This window comes from Lichenostomus cassidix, chromosome 1Aa (genome assembly GCF_008360975.1).
Source record: "Lichenostomus cassidix isolate B80296 chromosome 1Aa, HeHo_3.0, whole genome shotgun sequence".
Lineage (NCBI taxonomy): Eukaryota > Metazoa > Chordata > Aves > Passeriformes > Meliphagidae > Lichenostomus > Lichenostomus cassidix.
This window is the reverse complement of record NC_139480.1, coordinates 633,484-657,952: the sequence shown is the minus strand read 5'-3', so window position 1 is coordinate 657,952 and position 24,469 is coordinate 633,484. Positions and strand designations below refer to the sequence as shown.

The 24,469-nt window shown below is 65.5% G+C and overlaps 2 protein-coding genes across 6 annotated transcripts; both read right to left on the bottom strand.

The window, feature by feature from the left end:
* Nucleotides 1-2,459: 2,459 nt before the first annotated feature.
* MAPK8IP2 (mitogen-activated protein kinase 8 interacting protein 2) lies at nucleotides 2,460-18,069 on the bottom strand. Of its 2 annotated transcripts, XM_085081102.1 has the most exons (13): nucleotides 17,916-18,069; nucleotides 12,428-12,533; nucleotides 11,938-12,180; nucleotides 10,133-10,235; nucleotides 9,832-9,966; nucleotides 7,789-9,699; nucleotides 7,021-7,096; nucleotides 6,081-6,253; nucleotides 5,887-5,996; nucleotides 5,697-5,816; nucleotides 5,068-5,138; nucleotides 4,267-4,365; nucleotides 2,460-3,169 (listed from the first exon to the last, which is right to left on the bottom strand). In XM_085081102.1, exons 1-13 carry the CDS (start codon nucleotides 17,978-17,980, stop codon nucleotides 3,097-3,099), a joined length of 3,285 nt encoding a protein of 1,094 aa, XP_084937228.1. In that variant the 5' UTR covers nucleotides 17,981-18,069; the 3' UTR covers nucleotides 2,460-3,096. The 2 variants fall into 2 exon arrangements, with proteins under 2 accessions (XP_084937228.1, XP_084937220.1); XM_085081094.1 differs by having other exon boundaries at nucleotides 7,789-9,966.
* A 3,845-nt stretch (nucleotides 18,070-21,914) lies between these two features.
* Nucleotides 21,915-24,468, bottom strand: LOC146443005 (uncharacterized). Of its 4 annotated transcripts, XR_014856264.1 has the most exons (7): nucleotides 24,284-24,460; nucleotides 23,807-23,949; nucleotides 23,443-23,544; nucleotides 22,667-22,792; nucleotides 22,326-22,586; nucleotides 22,147-22,169; nucleotides 21,915-22,095 (listed from the first exon to the last, which is right to left on the bottom strand). XR_014856264.1 is itself a non-coding variant. In XM_085081036.1 (5 exons), the coding sequence occupies exons 1-5, from the start codon at nucleotides 24,366-24,368 to the stop codon at nucleotides 22,386-22,388; spliced, it is 657 nt and encodes a 218-aa protein (XP_084937162.1). In that variant the 5' UTR covers nucleotides 24,369-24,460; the 3' UTR covers nucleotides 21,915-22,385. The 4 variants fall into 4 exon arrangements, 2 of the variants coding, with proteins under 2 accessions (XP_084937162.1, XP_084937183.1); XR_014856263.1 differs by having other exon boundaries at nucleotides 21,915-22,169; XM_085081036.1 differs by having other exon boundaries at nucleotides 21,915-22,586.
* Between the last annotated feature and the right edge of the window lies 1 nt (nucleotide 24,469).

The window sequence follows — 24,469 nt, the reverse complement described above, 5'->3', positions numbered from 1 at the left end:
GACCACCCCTCAGCCCTTTGGCCATGCCAACCCCTCAGCCACGCCAATCCATCGGCTGTGCTGCCCCCTCGCCACGCTGACCCCTTGGCCGTGCCAACCTCTTGACCACCCCTCAGCCCTTTGGCCATGCCAATCCCTCAGCTGTGCCAATCCATCGGCCACGCTGACCCCTTGGCCACGCCAAGCTGTTGACCACCCCTTGGCCCTTTGGCCATGTCAATCCCTTGGCCGTGCCAGTCCATTGGCCATGCCAACGCCTCGGCCATGCCAACGCACCGGCCGTGCTGACTCCTTGACCACTCCTCGGCCCCTTGGCCATGCCAATCCCTCAGCCATGCCAGCCCACTGGCTGTGCTGACCCCTTGACCACCTCTCAGACCTTTGGCCATGCCAACCCACTGGCCATGCCAATCCCTCAGCCATGCCAGCCCACTGGCTGTGCTGACCCCTTGACCACCTCTCAGACCTTTGGCCATGCCAATCCCTCAGCCATGCCAACCCACTGGCTGTGCCGACCCTTTGGCCAAGCCAAGCCCCTGACCACCCCTCGGCCCTTTGGCCACGCCAATCCATCGGCCGTGCCGACTCCTTGACCACCCCTCGGCCCTTTGGCCATGCCAATCCCTCGGCTGTGCCAATCCAGCGGCCGTGCTGACCCGTTGGCCACGCCAAGCCCTTGGCCACCCACCGGCCGTGCCGCCCCTCGGCCACGCCGCCCCCGGCGGTTACTGTGATTCCTCCCCCTCATGGCTTCTCCACCCTCGGCTTCGCCGCTGTACAAAAGGGAGACAACTTTTCCTTTTCTTTTCCCCTCTTCCCAAAGGGGGTTTTTTTCCTCCCGACTTGTCGATATCTTTCCGTTGTCCAGCCCGGCGCCATCGCCTCCCTCTCCATCCGCCTGTCCCGACTGTGACAAAGAGCAAAAACCACCCCCCGGGTCACCCAGCTCCCGGGGGGACACCACCCTGCCAACCCCACCCGCGGCGGGGTCGCTGTCCGGCCGGCCGGGCGCTGCCCGGCGATGCCCTCACTGCCCATGCATGTGCCACACGCCCTCACGCCCGCTGCATGTGCACAACCCGGCTCTGCCACTCTCAGTTCCGTCCCCCCAGCCGGACTCACCTGTGGGTTTTTTCGTTCCGTTTTTAATTTTTTTTTTTTTTTCTTCCTTCCTCCCCACCCCACCCCGCTCCCCTCTCCTCCCCAGGGTCAGTTTGACTTCACCCTTAATTTTGTATCGGATTTTTTCGGAGGAGATTTCTCCTTCTCCGGAGTCACGGAGGGGCGGCCATTCGCCTCCCGCCCTTGACGTTGTGATACACATCCCCCACAGAGATCTATGTTTCTTATATTATATTATTATTATTATTAATTATTATTATTATTATGTAATAAATTTATAAGAAAGCTCCGCTCTGGCTCCCTGTGGTCGCTCGAGTCCGGCAGATCCCGGGGGGTGGGACTGGGTGGGTTTTGGGGTGTTCTGGGTGGATTTTGGGGTGTCCCTGGGTGAATTTTGGGATGTTCTAGATAAATTTTGGGGTGTCGCTGGGTGATTTTTGGGGTGTCCCTGGATTAATTTTGGGGTATCCCTGGGTGAATTTTGGGATGCTCTAGATGAATTTTGGGGTGTCCCTAGATGAATTTTGATTTGTCCCTGGATGGACTTTGGGGTGTCCCTGGATGGATTTTGGGATGTTCCTGGATAAATTTTGGGATGCTCTAGATGAATTTTGGGTTGTCCCTAGATGAATTTTGGGGTGTCCCTGGCTGGATTTTGGGGTGCTCTAGGTGAATTTTGGGTTATCACTGGCTGATTTTTGGGGTGTCCCTGGATGGATTTTGGGGTATCCCTGGGTGAATTTTGGGATGTCCCTGGGTGGATTTTGGGGTGTACTGGATTAATTTTGGGGTTTCCCTGGATGGATTTTGGGGTGCTCTTCAATGAATTTTAGGGTATCCCTGGTCGAATTTTGGGCTGTCCCTGGATGGATTTTGGGATGCTCTGTATGAATTTTGGGGTGTCCTGGCGGGATTTTGGGGTGTCCCACCTCCCACAGGTGCCACACGGGTGGCACGATGATGCCACTGTCCCCAGTGCCACACCTACAGCAGGTCCTGGCCACCCCCTAGTGTCCTCAGCACTGTCCCCGCAGTGCCTCCATCACTGTCCCCATCCCTGTCCCCACAGTGTCCCCTGTCCCAACACTGTCCCCAGCGCTGCCCCCACAGTGTCTCAGCACTGTCCCCAAGAGTGTCCCCACACTGTCCCCAGCCCTATCCCCATCCCTGTCCCCACAATGTCCCCGCAGTGTCCCCGCGGTGTCGCCAGCCCTGTCCCAGCACTCTCCCCGCAGTGTCCCCAACACTGTCCCCATCCCTGTCCCCACACTGTCCCCATCCCTGTCCCCACACTGTCCCCAGCCCTGTCCCCGCGGTGTCCCCGCGGCGTCGCCAGCTCACACCAAGCATATATTTTATTGAAAGACCAAGTGGGTGACAACGGCGTGGGGACAGCCGGGGCTGGCGCAGTGGCTCCTGCGGCCGCTGCTGGCGGATACATCTCGGGACATGGCGCGGGCGGAGCTCTATCACGATAGCGCTGGTCGGGCGACACGGGGCCGAAGCGAAGGAACCACCAGGCACAGCAGTGAGGAGGGGGCGACCCCGGGACCCCCCCGCGGGGACCCCCCCGGGGCGGTGGCGGTGGCGGTGGCGGGGGGGGACAGCCGGGGACACCGACACGAGGGGGGGACAGCCGGGGCGGCGGGGGGGGGGCGGCTTTGGGGGTCGCCGTTCCTTTTTCGGGGGGGCGGCGAGGATTTGGGGGTGGCGGAGGTGTCACCGCCGCCCTTCACCCCGCAGCCCCCCCGGTGCCACCCCCGGTGCCACCCCCGCGCCACCCCCGGTGCCCCCCAACGCCACCCGGTGCCACCCCCGCGGGCTGGCGCTGCTCATGCAGGGGGGGCCGCTCGGTGTCCCCCCGCTGTCACCCGCAGTGTGACCCCCGGGCGGCGGGGAGGGGGTCAGGCTGGGTGTGTGGGGCAGGGCGGGGCGGGGCGGGGGGCGCAGGGCGGGACCCCCCCGGCTGCCCCCCTACTCCAGGTAGATGTCCTCTGTGGGGCAGGCGTATTCCAGGTGCTCCTGGTAGTATTCCTGAAACGCTCGGCTGGGGGTGGGAATGGCGGGGGGGGTCAGGGGGAGGGGGACAGAGACCCCCAGCACCCCCTGCGCCCCCAGACCCAGTGGGAACCCCACAGCTGGGCACTGGTGACCCCAAACCTGGCACAGCCGGACCCCCAGATCACATCTCCCATCCCAAATAGCTCCAGATCCCCCATCCCAAAAACCCCCAGCTCCCCCAGCCCCAATACCCCCAGACCCCCCATCCCAAATATCCCCACATCCCCCGACCCCAAATACCTCATCCCCAATACCCCACATCCCCCAGCCCCAATAGCCCCAGTTCCCTCACCCCCAGACCTCCAGATCCCCCAACCCCAAATATCCCATCCCCAATACCCAGAAATCTCCCAGCCCCAATACCTGAAGATCCCCCAACCCAAATAATCCCAGATCCCCCAATCCCCAGTACCTCCACACCCCTCAGCCCCAATACCCCCAGTTACTGACCCCCAGATGCACCATCCCTATACCCCCAGATCCCCCAACACCAAATACCTCCTGTCCCCAATACCTGCAGATCCCCCATCCCAAATACCCAATACCCCCAGATCCCCCATCCCCAATGCCCCCAGATCCTCCAGCCCCAAATATGCCTTGTCCCCAATACCCACAGATCCCCCAGCCCAAATACCCATAGATCCCCCAGCCCAAATACCCGTAGATCCCCCAGCCCTAATACCCCCAAATTCCCCAACCCCAACATCCCCAAATTCCCCATCCCAAATATCCCCACATCCCCAATACCCCCAGTTTCCTGACCCCCAGATCCCTCATCCCAAATACCCCAGGATCCCCCATGCCCTATACCCCTTGACATCCAGACCCTAAGATCCCCCAGCCCCAATACCCCCAAATTCCCCAGCCCCAATACCCCTGACACCCCAATATCCCTCATCCCCAATACCCTCCATCCCAAATATCTGCAGATCCCCTATCCCAAATACCCCCTGACACCCAGACCCCCAAATCCCCCAACCCCAATACCCCCAGATCCCCCATTCCCACTACCCCGTGTCCCCAGCCCCCCAGATCCCACAGTTCCCCTGTCCCCCCGTGTCCCCCCTGTCCCCTGTCCCTTACCCGACACACTCGGCCACATGTCGCATGGACTCCTGGGACACAAACACGTGGCAGGCGAAGCGGCTCAGCACCGGGTGCTTGGTGATGAACCCGAAATAGCTGCGGGGTTGGGGGGCACAGCCTCAGGGGTGCCCCAAACCCGGCCCTGGACACCCAGGGTACACCCAGGGGACACCCAGGGGACACCCCAGAGCCCCGCGACAGCCACAGCAGGGCGCCAGGAGCAGGCAGGGGGCTCTGGGGTGGCACTGGGAGTGTCCCTGGGTGGGGTGGGGATCCTTTAGGGTGCCTGTGGGATCGGGTGGGGATCCTTGGGGTGTCCCAGAGAGGGACTGGGGGTCCTTTGGGGTTCCTATGGGTGGAATGTGGTTCCCATGGGGTGTCCCTGTCAGGGACTGGGGGTCTTTGGGGTGTCCCAGAATGGGATGGGGGTCCTTTGGGGTGTTCCTGGCAGGGATTTGGGGACCTTAGGGGTGTCCATGGGTGGGGTGTGGATCCTTTGGGGTGTTCCTGTCAGGGATTGGGGTCCCTGAATGGCACAGGTGTCCCTTGGGGTGTCCCTGTCAGGGACTGGGGGTCCCTGAATGGGATGGGGGTCCCTTGGGGTCTCCCTGTCAGGGATTGGGGGTCTTTGGGGTGTCCCTGAATGGGGTGGGGGATCCTTGGGGTACCTATGGGATGGGGGTCCTTTGGGGTGTCCCTGAATGGTGTGGGGGTCCCTAAATTGGATGGGGGTCATTGAGGTGTCCCTGTCAGGGACAGGGGTCCCTCGGGGTGTCCCTGGGTGGCAGGAGGTCTCACCAGCTGTTCCGGGGGTGACACCCACAGAAGGAGATGTTTTTCATCTGGAAGAAGTGGCTGCAGCGCTCGAACTGGGGAGGGACAGGGGAGGAGAAGAGCTGCTGGGGGAGCAGAGACCCCAAAAGCGACACCCCGCAGCCCTGGAGTTCCCATCACCCCCAAACCTGCATTTGTCCTCGCTCTGTCACCCCCAAAACCCACACCCCTGCACCCCTCATCATCCCAAACCCACCCCCACATTCCTCCCATCCTTGTCAACCCCAAATCTCCTTTCTGTCCCCCAAACCCAGCTCCCTGTACCCCTGATCACCTCCTGGTCACCCCCAAACCTTCACCTCTCACCTCTTGGTCACCCCCAAACCCAGACTCCAACATCCCTCACCTCCTGGTCACCCCAAAATCTCCTTTCTGTCCCCCAAACCTAGATCCCTGCGTCCCTCATCACCTCCTGGTCACCCCCAAACCCAGCTCCCTGTACCCCTGATCGCCTCCTGGTCACCCCCAAATCTTCACCCCTCCCCTCCCCCAAGCCCAGCCCCCTGTCCCGCCGCCCCTCGCGGTGTCCCCTCGCCCCCCGCGGTGTCCCGCCGCCCCTCGCGGTGTCCCCTCGCCCCTCGCGGTGTCCCCACCTCCTGCTCGGCGCTGTACTCGGTGACAGTCAGGATGAGCTTGATGCCCTGCAGCGTCACCTCCAGGTCACAGCTGGCCGGGGGGCGCAGGTGCACCGTCAGCTTGCGGGTGGTGGCGATCTAGGGGAGGCGACAGCGCCGTCAGGGGTGTCCCACCACCCCCGCGGGGGTCCCGCCGCCCCCCGCCCACCTTCTGCATGGCGGCGCAGAGGATGCCGTTGCCCTGGTGGTACGGAACCTCCACGGAGCCCAGGAACTGCACGTTGAACCTCTCCACCCAGCACGGGTTCCTCTTCAGACCTGCGGGCAGAAGGGGCGAGGAGAGGGCTCCCCCGAGACCCCGAGACCCCTCCCCAGGTCCCAAAATCCCCTCGGGGGTCCTACCGATGGCGTCGCGGGCCTGGCCGACCACCTCGTGGGCGTAGAAGGCGGGGAAGATTCCCCTCTCGCCCGTCCGCATGTTGTAGCCGCGGTACCAGTAGTCGTCCTCCTCCAGCTCCACCAGGATGGGATCGTCCACGTCCAGCTCCAGCTCGTCCTCGTGCCGCGGGATGAACCTGGGGACACGCGGGGGGGAGGGCAGAGTGGGGACTTGGTGGCCTCGGAGGTGTGGCGCTGGGTACTCGGGTAGTCAGCGCCCCAAAAGTCTGCCCAGCCCACCTGCCAGTCACCCCAAAGCTGCTGCCCTGGATATCCCAAAATCCAACCACCCCACACTCCTGACCTCCCAGTTACCCCAAAGCTGCTGCCCTCAACATCCCAAAAATCCAACCACCCCACACTCCTGACCTCCCAGTCACCCCAAACCCATTCCTCTTGGCTCCTCAGCACCCCAAAAACCCAGCCACCCCACAGCTCTGACCTCCCGATCACCCCAAACCTGCTCCCCTCAACATCCCAAAATCCACCCACCCCACAGCTCTGACCTCTCAGTCACTCCAAACCCGCTCCCCTCGGCTCCTCAGCACCCCAAAAATCCACCCACACCACACTCCTGACTTTGTGGTCACCCCCAAATCCGCTGCCCTCGGGTCCTCAGCACCCCAAAAATCCATCCACCCCACAGCCCTGACCTCCCGATCACCCCAAACCCACAGTCCCACCCCCCTGCCGTCACGGTCACCCCAAAGCCACCCCGTGTCCCCTGCAGGGTGCCTGTTGTAGGGCAGCTCTGCAGGAAGGGGACACCCCAGAGCCCCGGGGTGGCCACAGCGGGACCAGGAGCGGGCAGGGGCCCTGGGGTGGCACTGAGGTCCCTCGGGGTGTCCCTGGCGGGGTGCGGGGTCCCCCGGGGTGGCCGCGGTGTCACCCAGGGTGGCCTCACCTGAAGACAGCGCGGTGGGTCTGCTCTCGCTCCTCGCCGTTCACCATGCAGGAGAACAACCCGAAGGACTCTGTGCCTGCAGGGACAGTGATGACAGGGGGGACAGGGACACTGCCACCCTCTGGGGACACTGCCACCCCCTGGGGACACCCAGACCCCCCTGGGAGCTGCAGGACCCTTGGGGTCATGGCTTGTGGGGTCAGAACCCTCCTTTGGGGGTGACACCTTCCGAGCAGGGCTGGGGCCACTCGCAGCCTGGCACATCTGCCGTGACATGTCACAATATGCCGTGACGTATCGTGACATGACGTGGCACATGGGAATGGTGCCATGGCCAGGAGAGGGAGGGCAGCCAGTGTGCCGAGAGCAGGGATGGCATGGCACGGCATGGCACAACATCCTGTGACGTATCGTGACATATCATGACATATCGTGACATATCGTGACATGTCGTGACATGCCATGGCACGGCACACAGGAATGGCTGGGGCAGGACAGGGAGGGCAGTGTGCCAAGAGTAGGGATGGCATGGCACGACATGGCGTGACATCCTGTGATGTATCGTGACATATCATGACATATCGTGACATGCCATGACATATTGTGACATATCACGACATGCCAGGACACAGCACACAGGAATGGCCGGGGCAGGACACGGAGGGCAGACAGTGTGCCACGGTCACACAGAGAAGCCTGGGACAGCATGGGATGTCACAACACGTCACGACACGTCACGACATGTCATGACACAACACAGCCACTCACTGGAGGAGCGCGAGGTGCTGTTGACGAAAACGTTGAGGAACTTCTTGGAGAACTGCAGGTCTGCCTCGGGGGAGGAGTCCTCGGAGGAGCTGCGCGCGTCGGGCGCCACCAGGCCGTCCCCGAAGGCCACCTCGTCGTCGCAGGCGCGCAGGATGTCGCTGTCGTCGCTGAGCACCGACGTGCAGCGCCGCAGGCTGACCAGCTCCAGCTGCGTGTGCTCGTCCACCACCAGCGTGTACTTGACCGAGTCGTAGGCCAGCGACTCGTCCAGCGGCGGCGGCTCCGGCGCCTCGCCGGCCGGGCTGGCCCTGCGCTGGGTCACCTCGGCCTCCTCCAGGGCCATGGCGAAGCCGCGGTTGGTCTTGGCCGTGGACACGTCCAGCGCGCCGTCGGGGTCGGCGTCGGGAGCTAACCGGACGTCGTCGATCATGGAGTCGGCCTCCAGCACCCCCGAGTCCAGGTCCCCGTCGAGGGCCCAGCGCGGGGGGCTGGCGGGGCGGCGGTCGCCGCCGGGCTCGGAGCCGGGGGACACCCGCGGTGACAGCGCCGGGCGGCAGCCCAGGGTGGCCAGGACCTCGGTGGCGTCCAGGCGGCCGAGGGCGACGGGGCGGCCGGGGCAGACGGGCGCGATGGTGTCGTTGGTGGGGTTGCTGAGGAACAGGAACGGCCCCGGCTCCTCGGCCGGCGGCTCCGGCGGCGGCTCGGCGGCCGCGTGTTCGGCCTCGGCCAGGGAGCTGCGCAGCGTCTCCATGTCCACCAGCTCGATGGCGCCGCGCTGGCACCGCGCCGGCTCCGCGTCGCCCAGAGTGACCGGCGAGTCCCGCGGGGCCGGCTCCTCGTCCAGCGCCTCGCTCAGGATCTCGGGCTCCAGGTCGGAGGCGGGCGAGATGGTGTCGCACAGCGAGTGGGTGTTCTGGAAGCACTCGTCCGGGCACTTGATGGGGTACGAGCCCTCCGAGATCATCTTGTTCACCAGGTTGCTGAGCAGCCACGGCGAGTCCGAGTCCTCGCTCAGGTCGGGCTCCGACTCCGAGTCCGAGTCGTACTCGCTGTTGTCCTCCTCGTCCGCCTCGGGCATCAGCTTGGGCCCCACGGGCAGGTAGAAGGAGCGGCGGATGCTCTCCAGGCTGTGGTCGGGGTCGATCTTCAGGTCCAGCGGGCTGGCGCTGGACACGTCGGTCTGGCCCTCGGGCGCGGGGCCGTCGGCAGGGTCCAGGCTGTCGTAGTAGGCGTCCATCTTCAGCTCGGCCAGGCTCTCCCTCCGCACCACGCCGCGCTCCGGCGGGCCCCTCTCGGCCGGCTCCTCCTCGTCCTCCTTGCCCTTGTCCAGCAGCAGCGAGTCCTTGATGCCCAGCAGGCCGGGCGCCTCCAGCTCGGGCTCCAGCTCTCCCTCGGAGCCGGGCGAGCTGGCCTCCTCGATGGAGTTGGTCAGGTGGGACGAGCGGCCGCTGCTGCTGTCGCTGCTCAGGTCCAGCTCGGTCTCCGAGATGGACGAGATCATGTTGCTGACCAGGCGCCCGCCGGCGAAAGCCGCCTCGAGCTCCCCGTCCACGTCCGAGTCGGAGCCGGGCGAGCTGAGCTCATCCCCGCGCCGCCCGCCGGGCAGGAAGGCCTTGGCCGTGCGGCTCGTGAGGTCGGCCTCGATGCCGGGGTCCGAGGAGGGCGACGTGGTCTCCGAGGAGCCCGAGGGGTGGCCGCGCACGCTGGCTGCCCGGCCGGACTGCGCGCCCTCCCCGTCGGAGCTGAGCGGCTCCGCGGGGCCCGGAGCTCCGTCCCGCTCCGGCCGGGGCCGCGGCTGCGGCTGCGGGCGGGGGGACCCCGGGCTGCCGCCGCCCTGGGGCTGCGTGGGGGCCTGGGGGGCGGCCTGGGGCGGGGGGCCGGCGTCGGGGGGGCCGGGGGGAGCCGCGGGCCCTGTTGGAGAGAGACAGGGGTGAGGCGGCGGGGGCGGCTGGCGGGGGCGCGGCGGGGAGAGCGGAGCTCGGAGCGCAGCGGAGATGAGGTTCATGTTAAAATCGGGCGCGGCTCTCGGGGGCGATGGGTTACCATGTGCCAGGGACTCGGGGCTGTTGCCTTGCGAGTCCAAGGGGGAGGGCGGCAGCGAGGGGGGAGCCCCCCCGGGGCCCGGCGGGCTCTCCAGGCAGGGTCCGTCCAGGATGCAGGCGTGGGGGGACGAGTGTCCTGCGGGAAGGGCGACACAGAGACGGGGTCACCCCTCGTTGTCACCCCCCATTGTCACCCCCCGTTGTCACCCCACCATTGTCACCCCTCATTGTCACCCCACCATTGTCACCCCTCATTGTCACCCCACCATTGTCACCCCCCCATTGTCACCCCCCGGGCTCACCGGTGTGTGAGGAAGAGGAGGAGGAGGAGGAGTGGAGGAGCGCGTCCTGCCAGCTGGGCCGGGGCGCGGGAGGGGCGAAGCTGCCGTTGTTGTTCAGGGAATCCTGCGGGAAGAGCAGAGCCGGGGCAGGGGGTGAGCGGGTGACACCCCCGGGGAGCCTTTGGGGACTCGGGGGGACACCGGGGTGTCACAGGGGGGCACGCGGAGGTGCCTGGCAGCCCCCGCGCCGCGTGCCCGGGGTTTATCCGGATTAGCGCCGCATCCCGGGATCTCCTGCCCGGCGCCAGGAGCCAGGGATGGCAGGATGGTGTGACATGGCCTGGGGTGGCACCGTGCCCATCCCGGGGACGCGCCAGCACCGGCGCTGACCCGCCGGACACCGGGGTGAGACCCCCGAGCACGGCTGACCCCCAGCGGGACCCCCGAGCCGCCACCGCCCGGCGCCGCAGGGATGTGGGGAGCCGCAGGAATGTCGCAGCCCCCGGGAATGTCGCAGCCCACGGGAATGTCGCAGCCCCGGGAATGTCCCGCCGGCGCGGCGGCAGCTGCGGATTAGTCCCGGCGGGAAGCGCGGGCTGCGCTAATCCCGGCGGGAGGAGAGATTAGGGAGAGCGGCCGGAGCTGCCGGACAGCAGCCGGGGTGGCCAGAGAGGGATGGGATGGGATATGGGATATGGGATATGGGATGTGGGATGTGGGATATGGGATATGGGATGTGGGATGTGGGATAGGATATGGGATATGGGATATGGGATATGGGATGGGATATGGGATATGGGATATGGGATATGGGATAGGGGATAGGGGATATGGGATATGGGATAATGGGATGGGATATGGGATATGGGAATGGGATGGGATATGGGAATGGGATGGGATAGGATATGGGATGGGATATGGGAATGGGATGGGATAGGATATGGGATGGGGCAGGATGGGGCAGGACGCCCCCGGGATGGCCACTGGGGACAGGGATGGGATGGGCCACAGCCACCGGGATGGACACTGCGGGGAGAGGAATGAGGGGGATGGGAATGTGTGATGGGGGGACAGGGATGGGGACAGGGATGGGTACAGAGGGGACAGGGATGGATTCTAGGGGGGACAGGGATGGGTACAGAGGGGACAGGGATGGGAGGACGGGGCTAGGGGACAGGGATGTGGCATGAGAATGGGAATGGGGGACAGGGGTGGATTCAGAGGGGACAGGGATGGGTACAGAGGGGACAGGGATGAGTTCTAGGGGGACACACGGATGGGTGGTTAGGGGACAGGGACACAGGGCCCGAGGACCAGGATGTCGCCTCCTCCTGGGAGCCACCGAGGGCTCAGACCCATCAGACCCGGGCGGATCCAGAGGCTCCCCCACTCCTGTACCCCAAGGGCTGATGGAGCAAGCCTGGGATGGATCGAGCGGGGCAGGGAGCGGCAGGACCCCCGGGCTGTGTCCCCCTGCGGTGACCGCCACCCGCAGAGCCCCCGGGGAAGGCGGGGGGAGCCCGAAGCTCCCGAGAGCCTCCGGTTCCCTGGCAACGGCGGCGGCTGCAGGCGCTCCGCTCGCTTCCCACACACTGCGGTGGCGCGGCCGGGCAGCCCCGCCACGCGTGCGCGGCGACACGGGGACACCCCACCGCCGCGGGGACACCCCGCGGGAGCCCCGAGTTCTCGGGAGAAGGGGGACACAGCCCGGGGGGACACGCGGGGAGGGTGGGCGCGAGGGACAGAGAGCCGCCGGGAGGGAAGGCACGCCGTGGCGAGGTGACAGCCACCCCCGGCAGGTGACACCGCGCGGGTCACCGCCTCACCTGGGTGCCCGGGGCGGTCAGGTTGAGGGTGGTCGGGCGATGTTTCTGCGTCTCCTCCAGGGCGGGCGAGGGGATGGGAGAGGCCGAGGGCGATGGCGGCGCCTCCAGCTCGTTGCCTTCCTCCTCCTCCTCTTCCTCGTCGTCGTCGTCGTCGTTGTCGTCGATCATCTCGAACTCCTGGAAGTCATCCTGGAAGGTGCACACCGGGTGCGGCTGCTCCCCGCGCTCCAGCACCAGGCAGTCCTGCGGGGACACCGCGTTAGGGACACCGCGTTAGGGACAGGCGACAGCCGCGGTGGCGCCGCCCGCCCCGCCCCGAGGGGGTGGCAGTGTCCCCAAGCCCCTGCGGGGTGTCCGGGAGGGGACAAGGGACACCCCGGCCGGGCTGAGAGCCACCAAAGCCACTGCTGTGCCAGCTCGGTGTCCCCACAGCCCCCGCGGTGTCCCCACAGCCCCCGCGGTGTCCCCAAGGGCCACCAGGCTCCCGCACCTTCTCATAGTGGTCCGAGTCGTAGTTGAGGCCGATGCCACAATCGTCTGTGATCTCCGACAGGTCCTCGTCATCGAACTCCTCCAGGCTGATGTCCTGGGGGGGCCTGGGGACAGTGGGGACAGAGGGGACACGGAGATCAGGGACAGGCCAGCCGCCACCCTGTGGCACTGCGGGAGTGGAGTGGCATCTTGGGGACATCATCCGTGGTATGGGTAACACCCCTGGCATGGGAGCTACAGGGACATGGCACCTGTCACCTCTGGTGTCACATGGACATGGCACCATAACCCTGTCACCAAACTCTGTCACCTGTAGTGCCACATGGGTGTGGCACCATAACTCTGTCACCCCTCAGTGCTGACACAGGACAACCACATGGACATGTCACCAAACCCTGTCACCTGTCGGTGATGGCATGGGACAACCATAGGGACATTTCACCATAACCGTGTCACCTACAGTGCCACATGGGCATGTCACCATAACTGTGTCACCCCTTGGTGCCAACACAAGAGAGCCACACTGATGTGTCACCAAACCCTGTCACCCCTGGTGCCACACGGACACGTCACCACACCCTGTCACCACGCGGTGGCAGCCGGCTGGGCGGAGGTGCCGAGGCCACCGCATGTCCCAAATTCCCGGCCCAGTGACATCCCTGGAGCCGAGCTGGGGAGGGGACAGTCACCACCGCCGGGTTTCGGGGTCACCCGTGCTGCTGGGTGTCCCTGGGGGGTCACAGAGGCAGGATTGGGGTGACAAAGGGGACCCAGAGCCGGGCAGGCTGCGGGGCGCTGAGCATTCCCGGGAATCTGGGGTGCCATGGAAACCAGCGGCTCCTGCGGGAATCCAGGGAAAGCACAGAAATCCCGGCAGGATTTGGGGTCGGGAAACAGAAAATGGGTGTTTTGGGGAGCTCGGCAAGGTGGGAGAGGTGGCCTGGGTGCCAGCGGGTCCCCCTTGTCACCACGCACGGGGTTAGTGCCACCAGGGGTGTGTGGGACCTTGTGCCCCCCTTCCCCAGGGTTGGGGACACTCGGGGGGCTCAGCCCGGAACGCGACAGCACGATGGGACCCCAAACGGGGGGTCAGGGCTGTCCCCTCCCCTGCTGGCGCCCCAAACCCCCCTGGCGCACGGGGCCGAGCGCCTGTTCCCGATCCCCGGCAGGAAGATTCCCCTAATCCCATAATTCCCAGAAGTAGGGCACGGCAGCGCCGAATCCGCGCGGATTTGGGGCAAAAGCGGCAAAAACGGAGCCGGAGCGGCGAGCGGGGCTGAGCGGGACCCCAAAACCGGGGCAGGAGTGGGGAACCCTGGGGGGGTGAGGTGAAGGGTGCCGGTGGGTTGGGGAGCAGAATCTGTAGGGGGTTTGGGGTGCAGAGCACCAGGGTGTCGGGGAGCAGAGTCCTTTGGGATGTCAGGGAGCAGAGTTTTCTGGGGTGCAGAGTCCTTTGGGGTGTTGGGATGCAAAATCCTTTGGGGTGCAGAGCCTTTTGGGGTGCTGGTGTTGGGTGGTGGGGTTTGGGGTGGGGGGTTTTGGGTGAGGGTTTTGGGATCCAGAGCTCCAGGATGCTGGGGTGCAGAGCCCTTTGGGGTGCAGAGCCCTTTGGGGTATCAGGGAGCAGAACCCCCTGGGCAGCAGAACTCTTTGGGGTGCAGAGCCCTGGGATGCTGGAATGCAAAATCCTTTGGGGTGCAGAGCCTGTTGGGGTAGAGGGATCAGAGCCATGGGGTTTTGGGGTGCAGAGTCCCGGGGTGTTGGGGTGCAGAGCCCTTTGGGGTGCAGAACTGTGAGGTGTTGAGAGCAGAGCCCCGGGGTTTTGGGGTGCAGAACCTTTGGGGTGCAGAACCTTTGGGGTGCAGAACTCTGAGGTGCTGGGAGCAGAGTCCCAGGGGTTTGGGGTGCAGAGCCCCTGGGTTTGGGAGAGCAGAGCCCTTTGGGGTGCAGAGCCTTTTGGGGTGTGCAGAGCCCATCCAGATCTCGGGGAGCAGAGCCTGTCAGTGTATTGGGGAGCAGAGCCTGTCAGTGTATTGGGGTGCAGAGCCCTTTGGGGCACAGAGGCCTGGGGTGCAGAGCCCTGGGGTTTTGGGGTCCAGAGCCCAGGATGTTGGGGAGCAGAACCCTTTGGGGAACAGAGCCCCAGGATGTTGGGGAGCAGAACCCTTTGGGGTGCAGAGCCGTGGGCTGTTGGGGTACAGAGCCCTGGGGTTGTGGGGAGAAGAACCCTTTGGGGTGCAGAGCCCCAGGATGTTGGGGAGCAGAGTCCAAGGTGTTGGGGAGCAGAGCCCTTTGGGCGCAGAGCCCTTTGGGGTGCGGAGCCTTGGGGTGCTGGGGAGCAGAGCCTTTTGGGGTGCAGAGCCCTTTTGGGGGCAGAGCCCAGGATGTTGGGAGCAGAACCCTTTGGGGTGCAGAGCCCAGGATGTTGGGGAGCAGAACCCTTTGGGGTGCAGAGCCTTTTGGGGTGCAGAGCCCTTTGGGGTGCAGAGCATTTTGGGGTGCAGAGCCTTTTGGGGTGCCCAGCCCATCTCCCCAAGCCCAGGCAGTATCAGGCACTGCCCCCCTGCAGGAAGAGCCCTTGGCTCCTCTGCCCTCCCAGGGATTTTAGGGGGTCCTGCGGCCACCTGGGGGGACAGGGGGACAGTGGGGCTGGGAGTCCTCCTGGGGTGGTGACCCTGGGGACACTCCTGCAGCCCTGGACCCTCTGGGGGAGGACCCTCTGGAGGAACTGCTGTGGCTTTGGCCTGGCTGGGGGGACATGGGAATGGCGGGATGGGGACATCGTGGGGGGATGGGGACACTGTGGTGGCATGGGAATGACTTGGTGGGATGGGATGGTGACAGTGGGATGGGGACATTGTGATGGGAATGACATGGTGGGATGGGGACACTGTGATGGGATGGTGACAGTGGGATGGGGACATTGTGATGGGAATGACATGGTGGGATGGGGACACTGTGATGGGATGGTGACAGTGGGATGGGGACAGTAGGATGGGGACACCATGATGGGATGGGAATGATGTGATGGGATGGTGACAGTGGGATGGGGACACTGTGATGGGATGGGGACAGTAGGATGGGGACACTGTGATGAGATGGGAATGACATGATGGGATGGGGACACTGTGATGGGGACACTGTGATGGGATGGGGACACTGGGATGGGGACACCGTGATGAGATGGAACCACCACTGAGAGCTGATCCAGCCCAAAAACCCCCCGAGGTGACCCTTGGGGACCCCGCTGGGGTCACAGGCAGTGCCCTGGCTGTGCCAGGAGTCTCGGAGCCACCAGGGCTGAGCAGCGGGAGAAAGGACAGTGCCTGTCCCACCTTGGGGACACTCCGGGGGCCGGCTGGGAGCTGAGGGAGGGGACAGGGATCAGGGGGGACAGGAGCAGAGCTGAGGGAGGGGACAGGGACCAGGGGGTGTCACCCAGCCCCGCACACGGAGAGGGGTCGGGAAGGGCTGGAAACATCAGGACCCTTCCCACGGCATCCCAGTGACCCCAAAGCCACCACCCCGAGCTGGACGGGCCGGAGGGGACCTCAAAGGGCTCCAGTGTCACCTGGCGGGGCAGGGCCAGGCTGGGGAGGGACAGGCGGTGCCAGCGCTGCCAGGGCCGGGATCCCTGGAGGCTGCCGGCGGCGCAGGCCACGGGCGGCTGGAATCTCCTCATCCCCGAATTTCCTCATCCCTGAATTTCCTCAGCCCTGAATCTCCTCAGCCCTGAATCTCCTCAGCCCCGAATCTCCTCATCCCCGAATTTCCTCAGCCCTGAATCTCGTCAGCCCCGCCAGCCCCGCTCCCTGAACGCCGCCCGAGAAGAGACCCCGACAGTGGCCGGGGAGGGCGGCAGGGATTCGGGTGTGACCCTGCGGTCACCCCAAAGTGGCGACCTGGGGCTCCTGACTGGCATGTGGCACCAGCCGGGAGCTGGGAGCGATCCTAAGGCCCGGCTGCGTGTGTGCCTGGAATTCCCGCATGGAGCATTCCCACATCGAGCATTCCCACATCGAGCATTCCCATCCTGGCATTCCCACATCGAGCATTCCCATCCTGGCATTCCCACATCCAGCATTCCCGCCCGCTCGGCCGCTCCCTCTCCGCCCAGGGGGTCCCAGCGGACCCCCCAAGCCGGGCTGGGCACCTCCTCCCCGCCGTTCCCTGGGAAAGGCACAGCCGGGTTTGGCTCGGCGCTCCATCGCCATTCCCCGGCGGATCTCGGGATGCTCGGGAGGCCTCGCCGCGGCATCCCCGGGGGTTTGCGGGATGGCTCCGGGCATCGCTCCCGCCGCCCCCCCTGCCTGCGACCCCCGCGGCTGGGCTGGGCCGGGCTGGGCTGGGGGGTCCTGGTGGTCCCCAAGGCCCAGAGCGGGGCTGAGCAGCTCCAGCAAGGCCGTGGCGTCCCCTCCCTGCGCCACCGCGGGCAGGGACAGCCCGGGGTCCTGCTGCGCAGCGGGCCGGGAAGGGGACAGCCGGGACGGGGACATCCCGGGAAGGGGACAGCCGGGACGGGGACATCCCGGGAAGGGGACAGGCCGGGGACAGTGACAGCCCGGGGACGGGGATGCTCAGGGAAGGGGACAGGGATGCTCAGGGAAGGGGACAGGGATGCCCAGGGAAGGGGACACCCCGGGGAGGGGAGCAGCCCGGCAGAGGCCCAGCCGGCCAAGGGCACATCCCGCAGCCCCGCCGTGCCCTGCTCCTCTCCCCGCAGCTCCCGCAGCCCCCCCGGTGCCCCTCGCCGCCGCCTCCTGCCCTTCCCGCCCCGCTAACGGGCGCCTGGGCCCCGCACTGCGCCAGCCCGGCCCGCGCCCCGACCCACGGCCCGCGCCCCAAACCCGCACCCCCGTACCCCAAACCCGCACCCCCGTACCCCAAATCCGCACCCCAAACCCGCACCCCAAACCCGCACCCCGCCAAGGTCAGGCGCCACCCCGGCCCAGCCGCGTCCCCTCCCCGCGGGACCCCCGGCGGCCCTCCGGGAAGGTGACCGATCCCGGTGCGACGGGAACCCCCCGGGATCCCCCGGGCCGCGCCGGGCCTCGGGGGGCGCTGAGCCCCCTCCCCGCGCTCCGGGACCGAGCCCCGCCATCCCCGTCCCCGTCCCCATCCCGGGGCCGCTGCGGCGCCTCGGGAGAGACAAAGAGGCGGCGGCGACTCCTCCCGCAGCGGCCCCGGTGTGCGGGGGGGCCGGCGGGGCGAAGGGGACAGAGGGACCCCCGGGCCCGCCGCGCCCCCCGCCCAGGAGCGGCCGCGGAAGCCGCGGGGCTCGGATGGCCGCGGCCGGCGGCGGCGGCGCCGGTAACGGCGGGGAGGGGGCGGGAGGAGCCCCCCGCCGCTCCCGCATCCCAAGGTGAACGGGCGGGGGAGCGGCGGGGGGGTCGCGGCGCGGGCCCGGTGCGGCGGGAGGGGAAGGGCAGCGCGACCCCGCGCATCCCCCGCGCGTCCCCCGCGCGTCCCCCGCAGCCTCCGCTCACCGGCAGCCGGGCGGGGAGAGCGAGTGGAAGGTGGAGAGCGAGAACATCTCGGCGCGATCCGCCATTTTCTCCGGCCGGGGCTGCGCCGGACTGCGGAGCTGCGGGAGCGGGGGGAGCGGCGGGAGGAGCTGCGGGAGCGGCGGGAGCGGGGGGGCGGCGGGAGGAGCCGCGGGGATGGGGGGAGCGGGAGGAGCCGCGGGGAGACGGAGCGGGGAGAGGGAGGAGGAGCTGCGGGAGCCGCGGGGGGAGCTGCGGGAAAGGGGGAGAGGGGCGGGAGGAGCTGCGGGAGCGGCGGGGAGAGGGAGGGAGGGAGGAGCCGGGAGGGGAGAGTAGGGGGAGGAGGGAGGGGAGGAGGGGTGGGAGGGGTCTGGGGGTGGGGGGTGATGGGGTGGGATAGGATATGGGGTGGGATGGGATATGGGGTGGGATAGGATATGGGGTGGGATGGGATATGGGGAGGGATGGGATTGGATGGGATATAGGGTGGGATGGAATATGGGGTGGGATATGGGGTGGGATTGGATGTGGGATGGGATGGGATACGGGGTGGGATGGGGAGGGGTTTGGGGGATTTATGGGAATGGGATGGGACGCGGGGTGGTCCTGGCCGGGGGGTCTAGAGGAGGAGGAGGGGTCTGAGGGATGTGGGAGGGGATTGGGGTTATGGGATGGAGGTGGGATGGGTTATGGGGATGGGGGAGATCTGGAAGGGATGGGATTGGATGGGATATGGGGGATGGGATGGGATATGGGGTGGATATAGGGTGGGATGGGATTTGGGATATGGGATATGGAATGAGATATGGGGTGGGATGGGATATGGGGTGGTCCTGCCCGGAGGGGAGGAAGGAGGATTCAGGGAATCCCGGGGGGTCTTTGGGTTGGGATCAGGAGGGGCAGGGAGGAGTCGGACAAGGGGGGGACAGTAGGGTCTCTATAGGGCCAGGGAGCGAGGAGGGGCCGGGGGGCTCTATAGGGTGACATAGGGGATCTGTGTGAGGAGATATGGGGTTCTGGGGGTGTATAGGGCAGATCTGGGGGGCTGGGGGGCAGCGGCCATATAGGGAGGAGCAGAGGGTCTCGAGTCGGCATGGGGTTCTATAGGGGTTCTGAGAGTCTGTAGGCGATCAGGGGGTCTGTAGTGGGGTCGGGGAGTTTGTAGGGTGGTCAGGGGCCTTTAGGGGTGTCAGCGGTCTATAGGGTGGTCAGGGGTCTATAGGGGTGTCAGGGTGTTTATAGGGTGGTCAGGGCTCTATAGGGGTGTCAGGGCGTTTATAGGGTGGTCAGGGCTCTATAGGGGTGTCAGGCTGTTTATAGGGTGGTTACGGCTCTATAGGGGTGTCAGGGTGTTTATAGGGTGGTCACGGCTCTATAGGGTCGCTAATAGGGTCAGGAGCCGCGCAGGCTCAGAGCAGAGCTGTCCATGGTGCTGAACGCGGCACAAGGGAATTAGGGCCCTGTGGGGTCTCGGGGGCTCTGTAGGGCGGTCAGGGGGTTTATAGGGCGGTCAGGGTGTCTGGGGGGTCAGGAGCTCTACAGGGGTGTCGGCTGGTCTGTAATGGGGTCGGGGGGTCTGTAAAGGGCCGGGGGCTCTATGGGGTGGGGGTCAATAGCAGCGGTAGGAGTCTATAGGGGATTGGGGTGTCTATAGGGAATAGGGGGGTCTGGGGGTGTCAGGGAGCCTATGGGGATTCAGGGGCTCTGTAGGGGATTCAGGGGGTCTGTAGGGTCGCTAATAGGGCCGGAGCGGTGCGGGGAGCCGAGCGGAGCTGTCCGTGGTGCTGAACGTCAGAACCGGGCCGGGAGCGGGGAGGTGACCCCGGGAGAGCCCCAAATTGGGGGGGCGATGAGACCCCAACCGCCCCCCGGGGGATATGGGGTCCCTCAGTGACACCCCGCGACCCCAAATCCCCCAGAGTATACCCTCAGCTCTCCAGGGCACCCCAAACCCCCCCGGAGCTGCCTGTGCCCCTTCCCCAAATTCCCATCCATCCCGACATTCCCCGAATTCCCATCTTCACCCCAACGTTCCCCGAATTCCCATCTTCACCCCAACGTTCCCATTCCCAGTTTTTATCCTAACATTCCCATTCCCATCCCAACATTTCCACTCCCATTCCCACTCCCATTTTCACCCCAACATTCCCATTTTCACCCCAACATTCCCCGAATTCCCATCTTCACCCCAACGTTCCCATTCCCATCCCAACATCCCCACTCCCATTTTCACCCCAACATTCCTAGTTTCACCCCAACATTCCTCTTCCCATCCATCCCAACATTCCCAGTTTTCATCCCAACATTCCCATTTTCACCCCAATATTCCCCTTCCCGTCCATCCCATTTTCACTCCCAGTTTTCACCCCAACATTCCCCATTTTCACCCCAACATTCCCATCCCCATCCCTCGGGGGTTTTGGGGTTGGGCACCAAATTCCAGCCAGGCTTTGGGGTTCCAGGTTCCCCCGGGGTGTTCCACCCTCATTCCACGGGGAAAACATTCCCTAAAATCCGAGCAGGATTTCCCCAACCCCAGAGCTCAACTCCCAGTGAGAAAATCATTTGGGAATATTTGTCACAAAAGCGACTTTAAAGGATTTTCAAGGATGAATTGGGTTTGATGCTCGTTGAGGATCCAACTCCGGATATTCCACAATTCCTTCAGCCCTTTCCAAGGACTGACACCTTTTCCATGGAGAAACGATCCCAAAGCTCCAATCCCAGCTCCCCTGGCCCCAATCCCAGGGCAAATCCCACTTTTCCCAGCCTCTCCCTGCCAGCATTCCACGGGCAAGGATTCCAGAATTCCCACAATCCTGGGATTGACCTTCCAGCTCATCCCAAAGGTGTCCCTGGAGCCTCCTCTGCTCCGGGCTGAGCCTTTCCCGGATCCCTCTGGAATTTTCCAGCCTTTTCCCATCTCCCTCTGGAACTTTTCCAGCCCCACTCCCTTTCCTGGCCCCGCTCCAGGATTCCAGAGCCACCAGAAGTAAAAAAAAAACTTTGGAAAATTTGGGGAAAATCGGGAAGATTCCCGGCGGCAGTGGCTGCCCGGGGAGGTTCACAGCGCTCATCCCGGGGTGGCTTTGAAGCCCCGCGGATGTGACACTTGGGGACAGCGGCAGGGTGGCCTCGGACAGGCGGATTGTGAGGGATTTTCCAGCCTGAATTCCACGCGGCCCCCCCGGGTGGGATTGGGGGTGGCAGTGGCAGCTGGCACAGCGGGACAGATGCCACCAGCCCCCCCTGGCACCCATCTGTCACCCCCCGGGCATAATCCGGGATTGGGGATGAGCGTCGCTGTCCCCAGTGTGTCCCCAGGCCTCCCATGTTGTGTGTCCCCAGCCTGTGCCCTCTGTCCCCCCATGCTGTCCCCAGTGTGTCCCCAAGCCTCCCATGCTGTGTGCCCCCAGCCTGTGCCCTCTGTCCCCACGCTGTGCCCTCTGTCCCCATGCTGTACCCCCAGCCTGTCCCCTCTGTCCCCCCACTCTGTGCCCTCTGTCCCTCTATGCTATGCCCTCTGTCCCCATACTGTGCCCTCTGTCCCCCCACGCTGTCCCCTCTGTCCCCTCAGTCTGTGCCCTCTGTTCCCCAGCCTGTCCCCACTGTCCCCACACTGTCCCCTCTGTCCCTCTATGCTGTGCCCTCTGTCCCCCCCAGGCCGTCCCCTCTGTCCCTCCATGCTGTGCCCTCTGTCCCCATGCTTTGCCCTCTGTCCCTCCATGCTGTGCCCTCTGTCCCCAGGCTGTGCCCTCTGTCCCCTCCATGCTGTCCCCACTGTGTCCCCAAGCCTCCCATGCTGTGCCCTCTGACCCCCCACACTGTGCCCTCTGTCCCCTCCATCCTGTGCCCTCTGTCCCCAGCCTGTCCCCTCTGTCCCCCCCAGTCAGTCCCCTCTGTCCCCAGCCTGTCCCCTCTGTCCCCCCAGTCTGTCCCCTCTGTCCCCGCAGACACAGGGGGTGACACAGGTGGCCCTGGTGCCACCAGAACCACCGGGCATGAGGCGTCATTGAGAGTTTATTGAGAACTGAAGGGGTGCAGATAGGGGGAAGGTGACTGTAGGGTGGGCATGGGGTGGGCATGGGGTTGGTTCAGAGTGCCCACAGGAGGGTCCAGGGTGTGCTGGGTGGGCACAGGGTGTCTATAGGGTGGGCACAGGGAGTTTATGGGGCAGGACAAGGCACAAGGTGTCTCCAGGATGGGCACAGGGTGGCCATGGGGTCAGCACAAGGCACACAGTGTCCATAGGGTGTCTATAGGGTGTCTATAGGGGGACTATAGGGTGGCTATAGGGTGGGACAAAGCACAGGGTGTCTATAGGGTGTCCATAGGGTGTCTATAGGGTGGCCATGGGGTCAGCACAAGGCACACAGTGTCTATAGGGTGTGTATAGGGTGTTTATAGGGTGTCCATAGGGTGTCTATAGGGTGGGCACAGGCTGTGCTAGCACACCCACCACGTCCCCTGCCCTCAGCCCTGCTGTCCCTGCCCGGCCGAGGGCTGGCACTGCAGGCTGTCCCCTTGTCCCCCCGTGGCTGGCTGTCCCTGTGCCAGCAGCAGGTCCAGGTAAGCCCCGCAGATCAGATCCTGCTCCTCGATCCCCAATTCCCCCAGCAGCTCCCTGGCCAGCCGCTCGCCATCCGCCACACTCTGCTCCGGCCTCAGCACCACCTGCAGCCATCGAGGGTCACCCAGGGGTCACCCGGGGGTCACCCGGGGGTGCCACCATCCCCCCGGCCGTGTCACCTCACCTCCAGCTCCAGGAAGTCCCCAAGTCCCTGCACGTGGTCGAGGTGCAGCCGGGTCTGGCCCAGCAGGAGCAGCAGGCGCTCCTTCCTCACCGTGCCCAGCACGCCCAGGGCTTGGGACAGCACCGCCTGAGGGGACAGCGGGGACAGCAGGGTGACAGGGGTGGGACAGGGACCTCACAGTGCCCAGCAAGCCCAGGGCTCGGGACAGCACCGCCTGAGGGGACAGCGGGGTGACAGGGGTGGGACAGGGATGCCATAGTGCCCAGCATGCCCAGAGCTTGGGACAGCACCGCCTGAGGGGACAGCGGGGTGACAGGGGTGGGACAGGGACCTCACAGTGCCCAGCACGCCCAGGGCTTGGGACAGCACCGCCTGAGGGGACAGCGGGGACAGCAGAGTGACAGGGGTGACACAGGGACCCCACAGTGCCAGGGACCCCACAGGGACCAAGCCAGCACCACCTGCAGGCACAGAGGGTGACAAGGATGGGACAATGGGTGACAAGGACCCCACAGTGCCCAGGGACCATGCCAGCACCACCAGCAGGCACAGGGGTGACAGTGCTGGCACAGGGCTGGCACAGGGGGTGACAGGGGTGGCACAGGGCTGGCACAGGGGGTGACAGGGGTGGCACAGGGCTGGCACAGGGGGTGACAGGGGTGGCACAGGGGTGGCACAGGGGTGGCACAGGGACCCCACAGTGGCAGGGAGGCTGTGCCAGGGATGGCAGGTCACCCCCCAGCCCCCCCGGTGCTGTCCCAGGCCCCCCTGCTCACCTGCAGCCCCTCGGGGTCAGCCGTGGGGGTGATGGTGAAACTGGACAGCTTGGGGCCAGCAGTGTCGGGGCGATGGTAGAAAATCAGCTCCCCGCGGCCATCCTGGGGACAGCGACAGAGTGAGGACAGGAGCAGGGACAGGGGCAGTGACAGGAACAGGGACAGGTAAGGGCCAAAGGGATGTGGTCAGGTAGGGTGAGGGACAGGTAAGGACAAGGACAGGCAGGAGCAGGCAGGGCAGGGTCAGGTAGAGATAGACACAGGTAAGGTCACACACAGGGACAAGGACACCATCAGGTGGGGTCAGGGACAGGTAGGGACAGGGACAAGGACAGGGACAAGGCCAGCCCCTCCCGGGCCTCACCTGAGTCCTGCGCAGCTTGAGTCGACCCTGCGGCACCCGGAAGAACGTGTCTGTCTGGAGCAGCACCTGCCCCTCACCTGGGCACACCTGGGGTGGATCCTGCCCCTCACCTGGGCACACATCGGGGGCATCCTGTCCCTCACCTGGGCACACATCAGGCGGATCCTGACCATGGGCACACCTGGGGCGGATCCTGCCCTCCACCTGGGCACACCTGGAGCAGCACCTGCCCCTCACCTGGGCACACCTGGGGCGGATCCTGACCATGGGCACACCTGGAGCAGCTCCCGCCCCTCACCTGCGCCCTGCCCCGGGCCCGCCCCTCACCCGCCCCTCACCCGCCCATCTCCAGGGCACACCTGGGGCAGCTCTCGCCCCTCTCCCGGGCACACCTGGGGCAGCTCCCGGGCACACCCGGGCAGCTCTCGCCCTCACCCGGGCAGCCCTAGGGCACACCCGGGCAGCTCTCGCCCTCACCTGCGCGCCCCAGCAGCCGCCTCGCCGCCCTCAGCGCTTCCGCCCGCGCCCTCAGCCGCGCCTTCACCTCCACGTTCCGCCGCATCCCGCCGACTGCGCCGATTGGCTGCCGCGCGCACGTCACCTCCGCAATCTGGGCTGTTCATTGGCTGTTAAATCTGTCAATCATTGAGACGCGTTGCTATT

Coding starts and splice junctions, on each gene's coding strand:
- LOC146443005 (XM_085081036.1), bottom strand. CDS start 24,368: ATGCGGCGGAACGTGGAGGTGAAGGCGCGGCTGAGGGCGCGGGCGGAA. Junction 23,545..23,806: donor TCAAGCTGCGCAGGACTCAG/GTGAGGCCCGGG, acceptor CGCTGTCCCCAG/GATGGCCGCGGGGAGCTGAT. Junction 22,587..22,666: donor GGGACTTCCTGGAGCTGGAG/GTGAGGTGACAC, acceptor CGATGGCTGCAG/GTGGTGCTGAGGCCGGAGCA.
- MAPK8IP2 (XM_085081094.1), bottom strand. CDS start 17,980: ATGGCGGATCGCGCCGAGATGTTCTCGCTCTCCACCTTCCACTCGCTC. Junction 9,967..10,132: donor CTCCTCTTCCTCACACACCG/GTGAGCCCGGGG, acceptor CCCTTCCCGCAG/GACACTCGTCCCCCCACGCC. Junction 5,139..5,696: donor AGTACAGCGCCGAGCAGGAG/GTGGGGACACCG, acceptor GTCCCTCCCCAG/TTCGAGCGCTGCAGCCACTT.